Below are 20289 nucleotides of genomic sequence, written 5' to 3' on the forward strand. Positions count from 1 at the left end.
TCATCTCTCTAGCCCTATAGACATTTTTAAAAGATTGTTCCAGTTTGTTTTCTTTGATACCGAGTCTTACACTATTGCCTAGGCTGGTTTGGAATTCATCTGTAGTCCATGCTGGCTTCACTTTCCAGCATTTCTGCTTCAGCTTCCCAAGAACTGGGATTATAGGTAAGAATCACTATATCCTAGCACCCAAATTTTAAGAAATATAATATATATATAATCCATTCTATAAAATATCATATATCATTAATTTTGGAAATACAATATCACCAAAATATCCATAAAATTGAGAAAAAGCTTAAAGCCACTTAATCCCCAAACCCTTGATTGTATTCATGCCCATCAAGCAAACTCACCCTGAGATCCATTTTGTTCCATGGCTGTTTTTGTAAATTAACACTATATATTTTTGATTTCCTCACAGCTCTCACATAAGCTTCATGTCCTTGCCTAAAATAAATAAGCTAAAACAGAAAACAATGTATTTATTACATAGTCATATTTATTTTAACTCTACACTTCCCAGTACATAATGTCTAAACAGCCTCTTCCCTTTACATAAAATAATTACAATTTTTCAAACATTTTCCTGGTCAAAAGTTACTCACTCAACACTCATGTCTCTCTAACCCTGTGCCAAATTTCACATTGCTTAAATAATAAATGTGCTTGTTATCTCCCAAGCAGCTGCAAAAGTCAGCTGAAGAAAAGAGAGGTCTAGGAGAGGGAAAAGTCAGTTTCACGGAAGGGGGAGGGGAGAGCAATAGAACACCTGTGACATTAAAGTAGAAAGGACTAAAAGTGGCAGGCCACAAGGGGAGAAGTAGGGCAGAAAGATGTAGGTGATGAGAGCGGAGGGATCAAGCAAGCAAAGCCTTCATGAAAGTGTCATAAGGAAAGCTACCACTCTCAACAACAATTTAAATGCACATTTTTAGAATGCTACTTATAAGCTTAAACAAGTCTTTGAAATGCAACTAGTTTTGTGTACATTCAGGGTGGTTTTCTTTCTTCAGTATGAAGCTGCCTGGGAAAATGACTGCATACAGTATGCAAATGAAGTCATTTTTAAGACAAATTAAGAACTGTTCTGTCCCGAAATTCCTGAGAAACCACCACACTGTTTTCCAAAGTGGCTGCACAAGTTTGCATTCCCACCAGCAATGGATGAGTGTACCCCTTTCTCCACAACCTCTCCAGCAAAGGCTATCATTGGTGTTTTTTATTTTAACCATTCTGACAGGTGTAAGATGGTATCTTAAAGTTGTCTTGATTTGCATTTCCCTGATCGCTAAGGAAGTTGAGCATGACCTTAAATGTCTTTTGGCCATTCGAACTTCTTCTGTTGAGAATTCTCTGTTCAGCTCAGTGCCCCATTTTTTAATTGGGTTGATTAGCCCTTTACAGTCTAGTTTCTTGACTTCTTTATATATTTTGGAGATCAGACCTTTGTCTGTTGCGGGGTTGGTGAAGATCTTCTCCAAGTCAGTGGGTTGCCTTTTTGTTTTAGTGACAGTGTCCTTTGCTTTACAGAAGCTTCTCAGTCTCAGGAGGTCCCATTTAGTCAATGATGCCCTTAGTGTCTGTGCTGCTGGGGTTATACGTAGGAAGCGGTCTCCTGTGCCCAGGTGTTGTAGAGTACTTCCCACTTTCTCTTCTATCAGGTTCAGTGTGTTCGGACTGATATTGAGGTCTTTAATCCATTTGGACTTGAGTTTTGAGCATGGTGATAGATATGGATCTATTTTCATTCTTCTACAGATTGACATCCAGTTTTGCCAGCACCATTTGTTGAAGATGCTCTCTTTTTTCCATTGTATACTTTTAGCTCCTTTATCAAAAATCAGGTGTTCATAGGTTTGTGGGTTAAAATCCGGGTCTTCTATACGATTCCATTGGTCGACTTCTCTGTTTCTATGCCAATACCAAGCTGTTTTTAATACTGTAGCTCTCCCCTGGACCCAGCAATACCACTCTTGGGAATATACCCAAGAAATGCCCTATCATACAACAAAAGTATATACTCAACTATGTTCATAGCAGCATTGTTTGTAATAGCCAGAACCTGGAAACAACCTAGATGCCCTTCAATGGAAGAATGGATGAAGAAAGTATGGAATATATACATATTAGAGTACTACTCAGCAGTAAAAAACAATGACTTCCTGAATTTTGCAGGCAAATGGACAGAAATAGAAAACACTATCCTGAGTGAGGTGAGTCAGATCCAAAAAGAGGAACATGGGATGTACTCACTCATATTTGGTTTCTAGCCATAAATAAAGGACATTGAGCCTATTATACGTGATCCTAGAGAAGCTAAATAAGAAGGTGAACCCAAAGAAAAACATATAGGCATCCTCCTGAATATTAACCTTCATCAGGCGATGAAAGGAGACAGAGACAGAGACCCACATTGGAGCACCGGACTGAAACCCCAAGGTCCAAATCAGGAGCAGAAGGAGAGAGAGCACGAGCAAGGAACTCAGGACCGGGAGGGGTGCATCCACACACTGAGACAATAGGGATGTTCTTTCAGGAACTCACCAAGGCCAGCTGGCCTGGGTCTTAAAAAGCATGGGATAAAACTGGACTCGCAGAACATAGCGGACAATGAGGACTACTGAGAACTCAAGAACAATGGCAATGGGTTTTTGATCCTACTGCACGTACTGGCTTTGTGGGAGCCTAGGCAGTTTGGATGCTCACCTTACTAGACCTGGATGGAGGTGGGTGGTCCTTGGACTTCCCACAGGGCAGGGAACCTGGATTACTCTTAGGGATGATGAGGGAGGGGGACTTGATGAGGGAGGGGGAGGGAAATGGGAGGCAGTGGCGGGGAGAAGGCAGAAATCTTTAATAAATAAATAAATTAATTAATTAAAAAAAAGAACTGTTCTGTCGCAAGAGTTCATGTCGACATGAGCTGAGCACAGAAGAAAATGAATTCAAGTGTTTCGTGAGACACTTCAAATTTTTTTTTAAATATTTATTTATTTATTATGTGTACAGCATTCCTTCCATGTGTGCCCGCAAGCCAGAAGGGGGCGTCAGGTCTCATTATAGATGGCTGTGAGTCACCATGTGGTTGCTGGGAATTGAACTCAGGACCTCTGGAAGAGCAGTCAGTGCTCTTAACCACTGAGCCATCTCTCCAGCCCCCGACACTTCAAATTTTTGAAAGGTAATATTTACTACTATTTTCTATAGTTATTGAGGAAAATTTCTTTTCCTCAGTGGTTTCAGAATGCTGACAGAAATAAGCATAAGCAGACAAAGGTATCATAAAATACCATATCAGCAGAGTTTAAAATACACAATGAGGTATGAGGAAGATTACTCTCCTCCTTTACCCCAAGGAATTTAATTTCTCATCTTTAGCTGAGGCCTGTAGATGAGTTCTCATAAAAAGCATGAGAGGCTGTGGTTTTGAAAGTTCTGTACCAGTATGCTGTGACTCTAACACCTAATTATATGCAAATTTGGCCAACTTGCTTACCTTTCTAATTCTGTCATCTCATCTGTAAATAGGACACTGTGACATGACTCAAATACTTCATACCATGTAGCACTGGCCAAATTGTAGTAACAGCTACACTTCCTATTTGTTCTTGTGCAAGAGACTATTCTTCACATACAATATACTAACCAATCCTCCCAGCATTCCTGTGAGACAGAACTACTACTATAAGTTCAGCTTTATAAATACACATATTGAAGTTTATGGAGAAGACAAAAATGCGTTTCCCAATCACAAATACTATCAGGTGAGCACATAAAGGAGGCATCAGGCTGTGGACACAGTATTGTGGTTAATTTTGGTATACTGCTGACACTACTGTTTGAGAATAAAAGAGCCCTAGGTCCCCTCTGGGCCTCTTGGTCTTCCTGCCACATTGGCAGCACTTAAGTAAGGCCAATTCCCTTCTCCTTGTCTTCAATGAAATGCTCCTGAACTTTCAGTGCTCTCTTCTCAAATGCAGGGGTTGGTTTTGCACTAACAGTGTACCCTAACACACACACACACACACACACAGACTCTGATCTTACTCGGAAAATACTACCTTTGTAGATATAATCAATTTAAGAGCCCTTGAGCTCATAGCAGATGTATGTACACCCTAAACAACTGTCCAGATAAAAAGATGGAAAGTGAATACAGAGAGAATTGGAAGGAAGACTGCCATATGAAGGTAGGACAGAAACTGAAGTAATGTTGCCACATGTGATGAACACCACGGATTCTGAGAATGACCCAAAGCTAGGTGAAGTGGGGAGGATTCAGTACTAGAGATTTGGAAGAGAACACAGATCTGCCAGTGCCACATTAAAATACTTTCACCTTTCAAAATGGTTTGAGAGAACAAATTCCTATTATACAAAGCCAAAAAATACATAAGCATACTCTATGAATAAAAAACCTACATAGAGACCTGGGCAGTGGTGGCACACACCTTTAATCCAAGCACTCAGGAGGGAGGTAGATGGATCTCTGTGAGTTCGAGGCCAACCTGGTCTACACAGTGAGTTCCCGGAGAGCCAGGGCTACACAGAGAAACCCTACCTCAAAACAAACAAACAAAAAACAAAACAAGGAAATAAAAAACCCACATAGAAAGTAAAAATATTTAAATATTAGTAAATAAAAATCATAGCAGTTAAAATCCAAACTAAGGAAATCATTATATATTTATTTTATCAATATTGACAAAACATCTAAGCACAAGGAATTAGATGCAATCATAAAGTATTAAAATGTAGTATTTTTCTTTAAGGGAAAGTACCATAATACACACACACACACACACACACACACACTGTGGGTATGAAAATTCATATAGAATTAGTTATGGGCCAAACAGAATTTGGCATTTGAGTTAGACCTTTAAGAAGGAGCATTCTGAGGAGCAATCATTTATTAGTAGGGTTATTCTAAGCAAAACAACAAGGGCTTAATAGCTAGACAAAGTAGTAAGTAATGCTGTAATTAAGAAACTAATTACATGAACAGTACATTTGTGCCTTTATGAGCTCTTAATAAAAACATTCTCAAATTGCTATTCAACTGTTGGATTCACTACAAAACTTTCTCCATTCCCCCAAACAACTGCCATAGCCTAATACATAATCTTGAAGCATGATACAATCAGTTTAATAAAATAAAATCAGTTTAAGTGATTCCATCAAGACATGAACTGACAGAAGTTGTCATGAAGTGTAGAGAAGGGTCTCATCAGACTTTAAAAGGATACAGAGGCTAATTTTATTCCGTAAAGTCCTCTCAAATTAATTCAACTTTACCACAGATCTCAAATGTCTCAAAATAGGCATTAAATAGAATAAATTATAATTTCAGATCTGTCAAAAATTATGAGGCTTTTAAGTTGTTCAACATATCATCAGAAGCTTACTAGCATAGTAATCACCGTAAACAAACACTAGCCAAAAGTCCAACATACACCAAAAAGAAACATTTTAATAATTCCTAAACAAAATAAACAAAAGATAGCTTACTCATGTTATTCGACAGCTAAATCTGCTACAAGATCTCTTTAAGAAAAAATTAGACCACGTTTGTATTTGGTCTCATTTCAAACCTATTCACTTGTCCTTTTTATATCTGTTATTGAGATGATGACTTTACATTTCTACTATTAATTCTGAATTCAAAATGGTGTGCAGAGGCTGAGAGTGCAACAGAATGGCACAACTGCCTAGCTTGTATCAACCCGGGGTTCAGTCCCCAACACACACAAAAGGTTTCAATATTTGGTCGGTCAACAGACCAGACAAAACAGTCTACCTAAAGGAATGATATTCCAAGGTAACCATAATTTCACTAACATACTCAAAGTTTCTACTGGGTAATGTTTTATTAGATTTTTTTATGCCTAATTATAAATGAGTATCTACATTTATCCAGAGACTCAGTAATTATCCTTTAGCACAGGTGTCGAACTTTTTGATCTTGGAACGTAATATAAACAAATGGGTTGGGCCACATTCCTAGGTATTCTGGGTGAGACATACCTGTTTTAGCATATTTTCTAACACACTGAATTTTTAAAACAATATTAGCTATTGATTGATTGAGGACTCAAAGTACCACTCAATTCTCCAACTTCCAATTAAAAATCAACTGCTTTTATAACTTTAGAAATCATAAATAACCTAGTATCTACTATGTTGACTACATTATTCCAGACCTCTACAAAGGGAGCAAAATTAATTATATACACAACTGAATAAGGAAACAATGATAGCACATATATAATTAGTACAGAATTACAATATGAAGGTTCAGTCATTAAAGGCACTTGCTGTGCAAGTTTTGTGACCTGAGTTTAATTCCTGGAACCCACGTAACAGGTAGAAAGAGAAATGATTCCACAGAGCTGTCCTCTGACCTCCACTTGTGCTCTGTAGAATATGTGCTGCCCTCAATTATGCACATATGCTCAAAAATAAAGCTATAAAATCAAACCAATATAAGATACCAAGATTGAATAGTGTTAATTGTTCTTTTGTTTATTTGGTTTGGTTTTTTTGAGACAGGATTTCTATGTTGTCCTCGGTGTCCTGGAACTTGCTCTGTAGAACAGGGTTTCCTTGAACTCACAGAGATCCACCTGCCTCTGCCTCCCAGGTACTGGGATTTAAGGCGTGTGCCACCCCCACCAAGCAATGTTAGTTGTTTCTTTTTTATAATAAAGGAAATATTCTGTTATTGTTGATTTATTTTCCTTTATGTGCCTGAATGAATGTCTGTGCACCATGTGTATGCCTAGTGCCCACAAAGGCCAGAAGAGGGCATTAGATCCTGTGTAACTGGTGTCACAGACAGTTGTGAGCTGTCATGTGGTGCTGGGAATCGAACCTAGGTACTCCAGGAAAACAGTTAGTGCTCTTAACTACTGAGCCATCTCTCAAACCCAATAGTGTTCTTGAATCAAAAGGGTTTTTATTGGACAACAAGTACCTCATCTCCCATCTGTGGAACGAATGGAGAACGACGTGGTATAGTATCCAAGATCCACTGAGGGGCAAACCATTCTTCACTGGGTTCGCCTGCCATAGAAACAAGTCCCCCTTTCTAAAACAAAACAAATCAAATAACAATTACAGTATTTGTAACAATGATTCATAAGTGCAGACTCATGAATAGTAGTATGAAAAAGACAGAAAAAATTATGTAAAATAGCAGGTTTCATGCACACTGAAAATATTTAAGTTTTAAACATATCCAATAGAAACTATACATTTATTTTATATCAAAAAAATCAAGCAGTTCAATTTTGGATCACAGATAATAGCTTGACATTATATTATCATCTAATAATAGCACATTTTTTCTCTTCATGTTTCTAGACTATATCAACTCAAATAATAATACAATAGTGACTATTAAGAATAAAAGATGGACCAGATGCTGCAGGTCTGTAATCCCAGATATTCAGGAAGTTGGGACAGAAGAATTGAAAGTTCAAGGCCAGTCTGGGGAACTTGAGATTCTGTCTGAAAATGGAAAAGTAGATAAAAGAGCTGGTATATAGCTCAGTGGTAGTGTGCGAAGCAGTAGGTTCATCCCCTAGTATTTGTATGTACTAATACAACAGGATTACTGCACTAGTGCATTAATATCTTTGACATTTCATATAAGAAGAATGTGCAGAGCTCATTTAATGGAATCAGCCATTTTCCATTTAGATACTAGATTTTTAGAGAACAGCAATCCTTTTAAAATAGAAAGTATAAAAACAGTATAATATCACAAAAATTAACAGGTAAACAAACTATGAAATTCAGAGAAGTATGTAGATTAAAGTATTACGTCCCTTAAATTAAATTATATTGGTGGAAAGGATAATGAGGTAAAATAAAATATAAATTCAAACTCTTTTATCCTATGAGTAAAATGTTTATAGGAATACAAATTTATAATTGGGTAATGACAAGAATAATTTTATTTTATTACGATGGCTTATTCTTGTAGAACTTTGCTACATTTTTACAAGCAACTGTCAATGTTCTGGTTTAATAACATAATGATGGCAATTAACTGTACCTTTGAATAACAAGAAATTAGGAATAATTCTTTCAAGTCAATTAAAATTTTTAATTGACATTTTTAGAGGAAAAGCAAATGTCACTATAAAATATTCAAATATTGGAGGCAAAAAAGAAAAACAAGGCAAAACAAAGCGATTTCCGTATTACAAACCTTCTTTCTCGTCTGCTTAGTCTTCTTCTTCCTATCTTCTAAGGGCTTCACCTTTTCATCTTCAGAGCTGCTGAAGATCTTCTGCGCTGCCTGTCTTGTTTGTCTCTTGGGAGGCTGCAAATTTATCCCAGCATCCGCTGTCCAGTCAGAATATTCACTTGATGAATCACTGGCAAGAAATCAAAATTATGATGGAAAAGTCATCATTTTCTTATGAAACAGCACTTACAAGACAAGGACTGAAAAAGTAGCATGATAAATACAAAATTTTTATGAAATGCTTCCAGAATAAAAAATACTGAATTTGCTAGGACAGGATTTAAAAATCCTTGCTGGAAACACAAAACTGCCTAAAAATAAACATGAATCTTATCACTGAAATGGAGATATAGTTTTAAAACTAAAATAAAGTTTTAAAGTTTTAGATAAGGTGCACACCTTTAATAACAGAGGCAGGCAGATCTGTGAGAGTTTAAAGCCAGCTTGGTCTAGTGAGTTCTAGGACAGCCAGAGTTACATAATAATACTCTATATCAAAAGACCAAAACCTGAAATGATTATATAAAATTGCATAGAAGTAGAATCATAAATTTAAAATGAAGCTTATTTCACAGATAAAAGAAACAACACCTCTATAGTTACATCCATAGAAAGTATTGGGAGTCAAGAATAAATAAATACATGGTACATGGGCTTCAAACCCAGAATTTTTTTCTATTACATGACACTATTTTATCTGTGGCTTTATCAAATTCCTACAAAATCATAATTTCATACAAAATTTTGAGTAATTTGGGGTCAATTGGAACTACCTGGAAGAGCTTTCACTTTGCCACTCAACAACAGGGTCTTCCACCGAAGCATCACTTGTGCCAACAGTTTCATCTTCCTATAATAAAGAGAAGGCAATTAAATATATTTAGTATCAGCTAGTATAATATAAAAAAAAACCTATTTGATGTACAACACTTTATTACTTCATCAAACATCCTAGCTAAAATGTACATAATTATTTTTCTACATAGATCTCAAATTTACAAACAAACCTAGTGGGTATTTTATGATGTCTGGTATTATACTCTTTATTGATATAAAACATTTTTGTTTCTTTAGAAAAATGTTTAAATCTCAAAATACTTATAGTCTTCTTAAATGCTAAAAAATAGCTTTAAAAATATTGTGAGTATTGTTTTAAGGTCAAGATATTCATGGAGGAAAAGGGAAATATTACTTTAAAAACTGAATAGTAGAAGAAAGAAAGTACTCTATAATGTTAATGTCAATAAAACTCTCATTATGGATCTAAAAAATAGAGTTGTTAAACGAACAAGAGGATTGGGGAACAAAGGAACAAGAGGAAAAGAGCAGCTATATACTCTCTTCACTGTCATGATGAAGATAGGTCTGTGGAAAATCAACGCTCAATGACTTCTGGAATAGATAGAGTCAGTAATAAAATAAAATAAAAGGGATATACAAGCTAATTACAAAGAGTGAATCAGTCCTGGGACTGTTTGCCTTATTTCTATTATTTATGTTTCATGTCTAGAAAGATTTTCTGTCACTATCTTATCTCACTGTCACAAAGACAAACTTTGGGTGGCATATGCCATACCCTTGCCGAGATAGTATCTTAGGTAGAAATCAGGAAAGACAATCCGAAGTGTTAAATGGAACACCCAAATCTGTGTAAGCGCTTATTAATAAGTAAACCTCTGCGTTTCTTATTCAAGTGGCTTGCAAAAGGAAACCTGAATAAATGGTACAACAAAAAAAGTAACTTCGAATAAATAACAGCAGAGCTAACCTCCGAGGAGCTGTCTGAATCTTCTTGTACACCTGCATTTTGAGATGATGCCTGTGAATTATGCTCTATGTTGGACCGTGTTAGGTAAGTATGCTGACGCTTGCGCTGTGTCCTCCGTAAAGACCGCCCACAGCTAGGCTGATGATCATTCTGTAAAAGAGAAGGGAAACCTATTTTAAAAGAAGAAATAGTACAAAACTGAACACTGAATACCTCGGTTGCAAGAATTTGCCCATTCAGAGTTTACACATGACACATTATTCACAATTATCATAGAAGGAATAAATGTCCATCCTTAGGTGAACTTTTAAAAAGAAATATAAGAAAGTCTGTAAAAGCATTAGCATGACCAATTAGATTTAATCATTTATATTTCTTTCATTCCAGATTAGCAGTCTTAAGATTCTTAAGGTTTATTAAAGATCTTTAGAATCAATCTAACACAGCTTTACACTTGTTCACACTTGTATTCCAAGAACTCGGGAAACTGAAGCAGAAGGACTACAGTAAGTTCAAGGACAGCCTGGGCTACAGAGTGAGACCCTGGCTCAAAACAAACAAAACAAACTGATTTGAATTTATTTCTCATTTTATGTGTACGGCTGTTTGGCCTCCGCACATATTTGTATATCACATGCCTGCCTTGTACCAGTGGAGGCCAGAGCGCATCGATTCCCCTCAACCAGGAGTTACAGATGATTTGTGAGTTACAAGGAATCAAATCTGGGCACTCTGTTAAGAGCAGCCAGTGCTCTTAACTATTGAGCCATATCCCTGGCCCCAGAAAAATAATTTGAAGAATCAATTTAACAAATATTCCTTGTAGAAAAATGCCAGGAGAGAATCGATAGACCTAAAATAAGCTTTAGATTACATAATAGAAGATTTAAGACTCGAAGTAATACACATATAAAAAGCAACATCCAAATCAGATATTGTAGCACATACTTATAATCCCCAAACCTGTGAAAAGAGGCAAGAGTTGGAAGTATTTCCAGCATTCAAGAGACAACAGGCAGAAGGAGCACTGTGTGCAAGATTAGCAGTCTACGTAGTAAGTTCCAGGCCAGCGGGGGCTATAGAGAAAGATCCTATCTCAGAAACCAAAGCCAAAACAAGAAACTATGACATGCTTAACTTCTCTCTCACTGGAATTCAGTCCTACTACTTGTGAACGACGTAAAAGACACAATTATAGTAGTAACACGGAATTCAACTGATGTCCCAGCTTAGCCTGGGCTTCCAAGCTAGCCAGGGTTACAGCAAGAGCCTATTAAAAAAAGATACTTCACTTTAACAAGGAAAATTTAGTGTATCTACCTTTCTACAATATCTAATATCTATAAGTAGAAATCATTATGGTTGATACTATCACAAGCAAAGCTACAGCCTTAATATCATTGGGAATAACTTTAAAACTCTTATAAACTAGTCTTGAAGGGTCAGTTTCTTTTTCTTATATGTAAATATTACTATGTTGTCCAGAGTGACCTCAAACTCTCATTTCCTTTCTACCTCAGCCCCCCAAATTTTGGGATTACATATACACACTACCATGTCTGGCTTCTGTGGTCTTCAAATGTATATGAAAATGTCTAAATTCCAGCCTAAATACCTAAATGCTTAATACCTACTCTAAACCCTAGCATTTCCAGATAAACTAATTATTGGCAAATAAGCAAAACAAAAGAAACCATTAATTAGATTCATACTAGAGATGGAATAAGCTTAAAATACCCACAATATAAAAATTTAAAGCAGATATCAGAATCATGTACAAATACTTTGAGGTATTTATGATAATTACACTTAATTTTGTTCACTGACAAAAAAAATAATTAAAATTCAGGATACACTGCTTAGCTTTTCTTTAAACACTGAAAATTATCCAATTAACTATATCCTACAGAGGGGATATAACTCGGGAAGAAATAGTTTACATCCTAATTCCTTTTGACTGGTGAATGAGAAGAATTCATAAGCTTATTAGTTAGGCCAAATGCAGTACAGGTATCTCATCCATTCATAGCAGGGTCTACTGGGAAATGAACCTAGTACATGCCAACGTATAGTTAGGTTTTGCTTACGTGATTGGATAGGTTATACAAGGCTCGGCAAACTATTTGTAGAGGGTCAGAATGTCTGGCTTTCTAGGTCAGATCATTTTTATTCCAACTACTCAACTCTCTTTATATATAATATAAAAACAACTAAAGGCAAGCCATAATTGAATATTTGCCTGTATTTCAATAAAATATAATTAACTAAAACCAAGGATTTCATACATAAGCGTGACAACCTCTATCCTAACGTATATAGCATTTGTTTCACATTTTGATTAATAACCAATAAAAAGTCACGATTGCATTTAAAAATATGAAAATAATATTTTATACATATACATTAAAAGGCAACCTTTTATTTAAATTTTTTCTGTTAATAACCATTCACATGCATGTATGGATATGGATTTGAGGTTGAAAAATTAAGATCCCTGTAAGCAGATGCCAACTTAAATACCCTCTTGATAGATAACTGTTGCCTTTTAAATAATTATTATTTGCAAACATTGGATTTGAAAGCACTGAAAAAGCAAACTTACTCTTTGGCTAGTAGAAGATGGCTTTTTCTTCTTTTCGACGGTATAAAGACTAATTTCTAGGTCACCTTTCGCAGTGCGACATTCCTCTTGAACCCTAATAAAATAAGAAAAAGAATCCAAGAGTTTAAACATCAACTCTGAAAATTAAACAATTTCAAAATAGAAAATGTAGCTCTGTAATAGTTTTAGCCATATTCCTCAGTGGCAATGTACTGCAATCAGCACCACCACCCATCCCCATTACTTTTCGATCATTTCCAAGATAAAACCTGGAACTATTAAGCGATTACTTCCCATTTCCCCATTCCTCTAGGCCCTGAAAGCCTCTGCTATCTGTTACTATGTCTATGAATTTTCCTGCTCTAAATATTATGTTAAGTAGAGCTACACACTATTTGTCCTTTTGTGTTATATCTTCTTTTACCTGGCAAGACAGCTTCAAATTTTATTCATGTTTCAGCAGTTATCATAATGGCTTCTTTATAGACTAATAAAATACCGTTGTATGCTAAATCATATTTGATAATCTATTTACTGATTGATATTTAATTTGTTCACTTGAATAACACCGCAATGACTATTAGCGCACAAATATCTAATTCCCTGCTTCCTCGTTTACTTTTGAGTAAGGAATTCTTTGAATTTTCTCTATTCTAGCAGTTGCAACTCATAAAATTAGCTTTTTTTCTTGATTCCTACTTATACCAGAAAGCAGAGGGGGAAAATAGGTTTTAATATATTTTGCTACTTTGGGATTATCTGCTAATAATACTTGGTTAGACGGTATGGTTAAAATATATGCTCTCTGGAATAGTTCATACACACACACACACACACACACATATTATACATAATATATACATATATAACCCATCTCTACTAGTGATTATACAGTTGTTATTATAAAAAAGGTAGTTTTACAAGTAAGAATTGTGATTGTAGATTTGAAATTATGCCAACAAAATCCTTTCACCAGTGAAGACTATTTGAATGACATTTTAAAGCACATTTACACTGCATACTCATACTGCTCCAATATGTAGCTGGTGACCTTTTTCTTGGATCACTGTTAATCCATAGTCAATATGCCACTCAGGTTCACATGTGCTCTAATATGAATTCTGTCTTAGTTTCTGTATTCTTACCCTTAGACGATAAGCCCACACACTGGCGCAAGAATGCATCACCTTCTCAGTATTTCCCAGGGCATTAATCAAAAGGTGAGCACATTTAGGAGGATATTTGTCACAAAATAAGCTAATTACAATCAGTTGATATGGAAAAACTAACATATGATGCAGCTTGATTAGAATATCTCAGTTACTAGGCTAATTTAACGTAATTCTCTTGTAAATATACAGTTTTGAATTTTCTTAGGAAGGTTACCATGTCAACTCACCTACTAACTCCATTATTTAGTTCATTTACCACCACTCTTCTGCTCCAGGCCATGAGATCTCGTTCAGTGGCCATCTGGCTCCTAGGAGCATTGTTATGCATTTGCCGAACACCTTCAATTTGACCACTACGCCGAAGCCCAATATTTGGAGAAGAGGGTATGTCCATATTTGGACTACTCAGAGCTAAAGCAAAAGCAAGGAAAACCACAATGTTCTGAACAAATATACCAGTGATGGAGATTAGAGCGCTAAATAAGATCTAAATTTCAAAGACTTGCTGTTTGGGGCTGATACTGTAAACAGATTGCTTACCTAGGATGAGCAAAGCCCTAGATTTGATCCCTAGCACCAAAAATAACAGAGGCGAGAAGGAAAAACAGAAAGCGACTTTTGGAAACATGAAAGTAATTATTATCCCTGTTCTACATTTTCTCTGTGCCATCTTCATGTTTCTATATTATTATAAATAATATCAAGTACCCAATAAATGCTAAAATTTTGTATAATTCTTTTCGTTTTTAAGGCACCACTTATCAGACATCTACTAAATACAGAATACACAACCCTGTCCAAATATGATCTGAAATATTCATATATATAAACTAACAATAATTTAATTTAAATCCTTGTAAAATCTAAATTCTATCTTTGCTTACTTAATTAGGACAACTGTCAGTAAACTAAGTGTAGAGATATACACCTGTAATTCTAAGTCTTGGGAGACTGAGGTAGATTATGAGTTGTAGGCTAGCCTAGGCTACAGAGTATGCTGCACGTACTGGCTTTGTGGGAGCCTAGGCTGTTTAGATGCTCACCTTACTAGACCTGGAAGGAGGTGGGAGGTCCTTGGACTTCCCACAGGGCAGGGAACCCTGACTGCTCTTCAGGCTGCTGAAGGAGGGGGAGTTGACTGGGGGAGGGGGGGAAATGGGAGGCGGGGAGGAGGCAGAAATTTTTAATAAATAAATAAAAAGAATGGAATGCTAAATAAGCAAGAAAAAATAAATAAATAAATAAATAATGTAAAACTTACAAAACTTTCAAAACAAAAAATTGAAAAGTACTAGCAGACACTGGGGAGATACTGAGTCAGGAAAGTGCTTGTCAGACAGGCCTGATGACCTGAGTCTGAATTCCTAGCACCCAGCTCCAGTGTCGTGTGCTGTGCCTATAATGCCAGCAGCCGAGAAGCAGAGAAGTCTTGGTGAGCAGTAGGTTCAGTAAGAGACAGTCACGAAAAATAAGGAAAGCAACTGAAAACAGAGAGAGAGAGAGAGAGAGAGAGAGAGAGATAGAGAGAGAGAGAGAGAGAGAGAGAGAGAGAGAGAACCCCAAACCAAAAACAACCAGGGTCTCACTCTGTAACCCAGGCTGTTCAGAAACACACTATGCATCTCAGGATGACCTTGAACCCACTGTGATCCTAAGGCATTAGCTGCCCCTATGATAGAATTTAAAGCATGAGCCATAACATCCAGCTAGCAAAACATTTTTAATTTCAAATTTCACTTTCAAAATTAATAAGCAATGTAAGAAAACACTAGTAAGCTTCTTATTATCATATTTGCAAATAAAACACAAATAGAAAACTGCAAATTATAGCTATCGAAAACAACACTCAAAAACAATCCAAACAAAGTGAGCATTGCAAACAGAAGTGAGTGGGGTTCCCTTGGCTGATGGAATTTCAGTCTACAACAACTTAGTGCTGGAAGCAGAGCTAAATATTGATTGCACTAATGAAGATCTAAATTGGGGACCTAAGAACTCTGCAATACAGGATTGCCACTCTACTTCTAACCTTGTCCGAGGCTCAGGAAAACTTAACTGAGTTGGATGCCCCAAGGGACCCATATGAAGAACTGTTTTATTATAATTTTGTGAAATAACTCAAGAAATAAGCAAAATACTCTTTGTGTTGCTTCAAATTTGCATATGTTTACTTCTGTGCAACCCTATACGTGATTTTACCAAAAAGTACAGTAATTATGTAAGTATAAAATGAAACAATCAGGCATAGTGGTATAGGTCCTTGGAACCTAGTCCTTTGGAGGGCAAGGCATGATGGCCACAACTTCAAGGCCACTATGGGCAACACAGCAAGACTTAATCACAAACACAAATAATGGGCTCAAAATGTAGTTGAGTGGTGGAGACTTTGCTCCTTAAGATGTTGAGTTCAATCCCTAGCACTAAGAAAAAAATCTTGCCAGGTAGAGGTGGCTAATGCCTTTAATCACAGCACTAAGTAGGCAGAGGTCGGTGGATCTCTGTGAGTTTGAGGCCAGCGTGATCTACAGAGTGAGTTCTAGGACAGTCACGGCTACACAGAGAAACACTGTCTCAAAAAACTCACATTTCTTGACAAATTAGAATTGAAACAATTATATATATCTCAGGTACAGAGGTACATTTTATGGTAAGTGAAGGAAGGTGTATTTTAAATAATAATACTCATGTTAGAGGTAACAAGATAGTTCAGCAGATAAAGGTGCTTGTTCTTAAGTCTGCTAACCTGAGTTCTAGCCCATGGTCATATACATACTCACTTATACACACACTTACATGCAAAGTAAATGGGGAAAGAATAATTAATTATATAACTTCTACTGGTATTAAAATGAAGTTGTTGTGTAAAAAGAGAAGACCAGACCTTTTTCTACTGAACTATTTTGTTCATTCAGGAGCAAAGGGTGATATGCTGCTCCCCTTTCAACAACTGGGACCAATTATTGCAATGGCATTCCCAAACTTAAGGTGGTTTAAGTTTAAAACCTTCATAGGTCGGGCCCCTAATAAAAGGGCCAGACTTATTCCAAGACTTCATTTCTAGAAACAAAAGTAAAGATTGCAAAATAAACTGAGTCTGAAGGAATATTGTATTTAAATCCACTACCTACATTTGTTAGAAAGTGAACGTTAGCCATGAATGATAATAATTAGACCACACTACTTTGGAATACCTGCTATCAGAAGTTAGAAATTAATAAAAATGTTTACATTTATAAACACGAAATGTTTTCACATTATACATGGTAAAAGTTTTTATACTTTCCACAAATATACAATTACTTACCACCATTAACAGAATATGATCTATTAATTGGAAAATGTGGAACATTTCCTTCGTTGTTTAGTCGGAGGTCTTGTTCTCTCTGTAACTCCCTGATTATCCCATCAAGAATGCTTTCTTCTTGGTCATTGGTTTGCTGCCCAATTACCTGTTCTACCACCTCACCATCACCTTAATATGACCAAAGATACAAAGTCAGATAAATTTATTACATTTTTAATATACCTTAATATGGTTAAAAAAAAAAGAGAAAAGTTAGCTTAACTTATAAACTGTGAAAGAAGTAATGAGAAATAATTTAAGATGAAAATAAAGTATACATGAAATAATATTTTATGGAAATTTAAAAAATTATACATAATGATTCAACATTTGCATTTGATTTAACAAGGCATTTTAAGGAATAACTATAACGTTAAAGTTAAATAATCCACTTGAAAAACAAGTTTTCTATATGCTATATTCTAAAGCTAAAATCAAGAATTAGAGATGTGAGCGAGATTTTTTTTTTTATATTGGGTCTTATTCTGTAACCCACCGTGGCATGGAACTCACTATATAGTCCCGCATGGCCTTGAGCTCATGGCAATCCTTCTGCCTCAGCCTTCAGAGTGCTGGGATTACAGGTATGAGCCACCATGCCTGGCCTGAGTCATTTATAAACAAGTTTAGTCACAGTTACCTAGAATGTTCTGCACCTTCCTTTTATGAAAATTTCATTCTAAAAGAAGTTAAAAGTATGAGCTTTTAAATAAATAAATATTTTCTTTTTTGTAACACCAGTGTTTTAATAAGTAAAAAATTATTTTTATGATAAATTCAAATTCAAACTTTACTTCTAAATGAACACTTTTAACTTTTATCTTTCTTAAAAGCATCATGTCCTGCTTCTTCATCTTGCCCTGTAATTAAATCAAATGTGATTTGATAAAGTAACAAAGGAATTAATTCTTGTAATAAATTAAGTATGCTAAATGAAGTTTTTATTTAGATAGTTTCAATTTGATATTCTATTTATTAGTCACATTTTTCTCCTTGGTTCATAATTATTAAATCAGAGTAACCAATACTACTACATTGCTCTACAAATGTTTACTTCATTTTATTCTATGAAGGTCAATCACCAATTTCCTAGTAAAGAAAGGAAATTCAGAAGCCAGATATGGCGGCACATGCTTATAATATCAACAGTAAGAAGGCTAAAGCCTGAAGAAATGAGAATTCTGAGCTAGCCCAGGAAACATAGTGAGATCCTATTTTTTAAAAACAAAATTAAGGAGGCAAGGAAATCTATTTGCGAATCTAAAACTTACTCCTCTATAATTCAATGAAAACTGTGAAAAACCAAACCAATACAAAGGCATTCCATGGATGAGGAAGCAGAAAAGACAGGACACACAGCTGACACATCTATCTAAAGAAACCCAGTCTCATTTTGGGGGTTTCATTAACTAGCAGTTTTCAAAATGAAGTATCCATACTCTATAACTTTACCAATTAATCTTAATATAGTAAAATTGGTAAGTTTAATCATTACCAGAAGTCACTAAGCAGAACAAGGTCATACATATGGCAATGGTTTCCACTGTGGTAGGTCAACAAATTACCTCTTGGGCACGTTACTGTTTGTCCTAAACCAGTTACTTTGCACAGCAGAGCTAAACAATAAAAAAACTACTCTGGTAAGCTGAAATCTACAAGTAAAAATGAATACAAATAGTATATAATGCATGCTATGGCCCATTTCAGAATTTAGTACGAACTATCCATCTACAACATTTTAAATTTGCTTTAGGAGGTAGCATACCATTAGCCACATAACCCAACTGAGGAATAAGCTGCTCATCTTTACAATTTTCCCGTCCTGGTACCAGTCGTTGAAATTTTGTAGGATGAGGATTTCCATCGACATCCACCAAGAATGGGGGAGGCATAAGGTGAGGAGCTTGCTGAGTTTGCTCATCCAATACATAGTTATTCGCATCTCGGATAAGTGGTCGATAATCAGTGTGGAAGAACATCTGATCTGGAATCTTTGTAACAGACGTTTTGTTAGTGTTTAACATACCAGAGAAAGTATGGTCCAGGCCCTTATTTTCATCCCTATAGCATATATTTTGAATCATACAGCTTTTATATTCGCTCATAGTTCTGTGTTACCATATGTTCCTCTAGGAAGAAACAAATGACCTAAATAGTAGTTTTCTTATCTCTAAATTCTGATTTGCATTATTTTGGGAACCTCATATTTCCCTAATTAGAATAAGAAATAAGGCAACAATCTATCAGAAGCTGTGTATTTTGATGACTTATAGCAAACACACAAACCTATAACTTGAGTTCTTATTTTTATTCAAGAATAAATGAAGCATAACATTCATGATGAGCATAATAAAGGTCAACAAATCAACATGGAAAGCTATTGAGCTAACCTCAATGATGACGATGTCTCTTCCCACTATAAGATTCTACACTCTCCCTAGACTCATAGCTAATAAAATACAAAGAACCAGTTGGATGTGGTACAGCATGCCTATAATCCTAGCACAATCTCCCAAGACAGAGGAGAGAGTTGCAGTAAGTTTGATGCCAGCTTTGTAGCAGAAAAACTAAAAGATATGGATGGAGGGCTACACAGATGATGCAACAAAAGTAGATGGAAATGAGACAAACAGTTTACTGAGTTATAACAAGTCACAAGATTAAAACCATCAGAGAAAAAATCTCGCAAATAAAAAAAAACAGCTTCTGAATTCAACCAGCCCATTAAAGAAGGATGAACACCAATGCTTCTCAAGTAACTACATAAAACAGAAAAGGAAAGAATACTACCAATGTCTATTTACAAAGACATTATTGCCCTGATAAAAAAAACCATATAAAGACAAAACAAAAATAAAATTATAGACTAGTATCCCTAATGAACATAAAAGTAAAAATAAGATACTTGCAAACCAAACTCTAGAACACATCAACAATGTCACTCAACATGATCAAGCTGGCTTCAACTCAGAAGAGATAATTCCACATAAATCAATAAATCTATCACATAAGTAGACCCAAAGACAGAAACCATACGATCATCCATTTAATTCAGAAAGACTTCTGACGATTTGACAAAAGTGCTAAAGAAATTGAGAATAGAAGCAACCTATCTTGGGGGCTGAAGAAATAGCACAGCAGTTA

At 35.7% G+C, this 20289-nt stretch overlaps 1 protein-coding gene across 1 annotated transcript in view; it reads right to left on the minus strand.

The window, feature by feature from the left end:
* Positions 1–20289, minus strand: part of Brwd3 (bromodomain and WD repeat domain containing 3) — a 103315-nt gene that overhangs the window by 22509 nt on the left and 60517 nt on the right. The window contains exons 17-25 of the mRNA XM_057760142.1: positions 18911–19136; positions 17107–17274; positions 14030–14213; positions 12631–12724; positions 10029–10178; positions 9034–9110; positions 8222–8390; positions 6980–7093; positions 357–464 (exon numbers count right to left, since the gene is read on the minus strand). Of these exons, the coding sequence (XP_057616125.1) occupies positions 357–464; positions 6980–7093; positions 8222–8390; positions 9034–9110; positions 10029–10178; positions 12631–12724; positions 14030–14213; positions 17107–17274; positions 18911–19136 (1290 nt within the window). The remainder of the gene's footprint in view (positions 1–356; positions 465–6979; positions 7094–8221; positions 8391–9033; positions 9111–10028; positions 10179–12630; positions 12725–14029; positions 14214–17106; positions 17275–18910; positions 19137–20289) is intronic.

The sequence above is a fragment of the Chionomys nivalis genome, chromosome X (genome assembly GCF_950005125.1).
Source record: "Chionomys nivalis chromosome X, mChiNiv1.1, whole genome shotgun sequence".
Taxonomy (NCBI): domain Eukaryota; kingdom Metazoa; phylum Chordata; class Mammalia; order Rodentia; family Cricetidae; genus Chionomys; species Chionomys nivalis.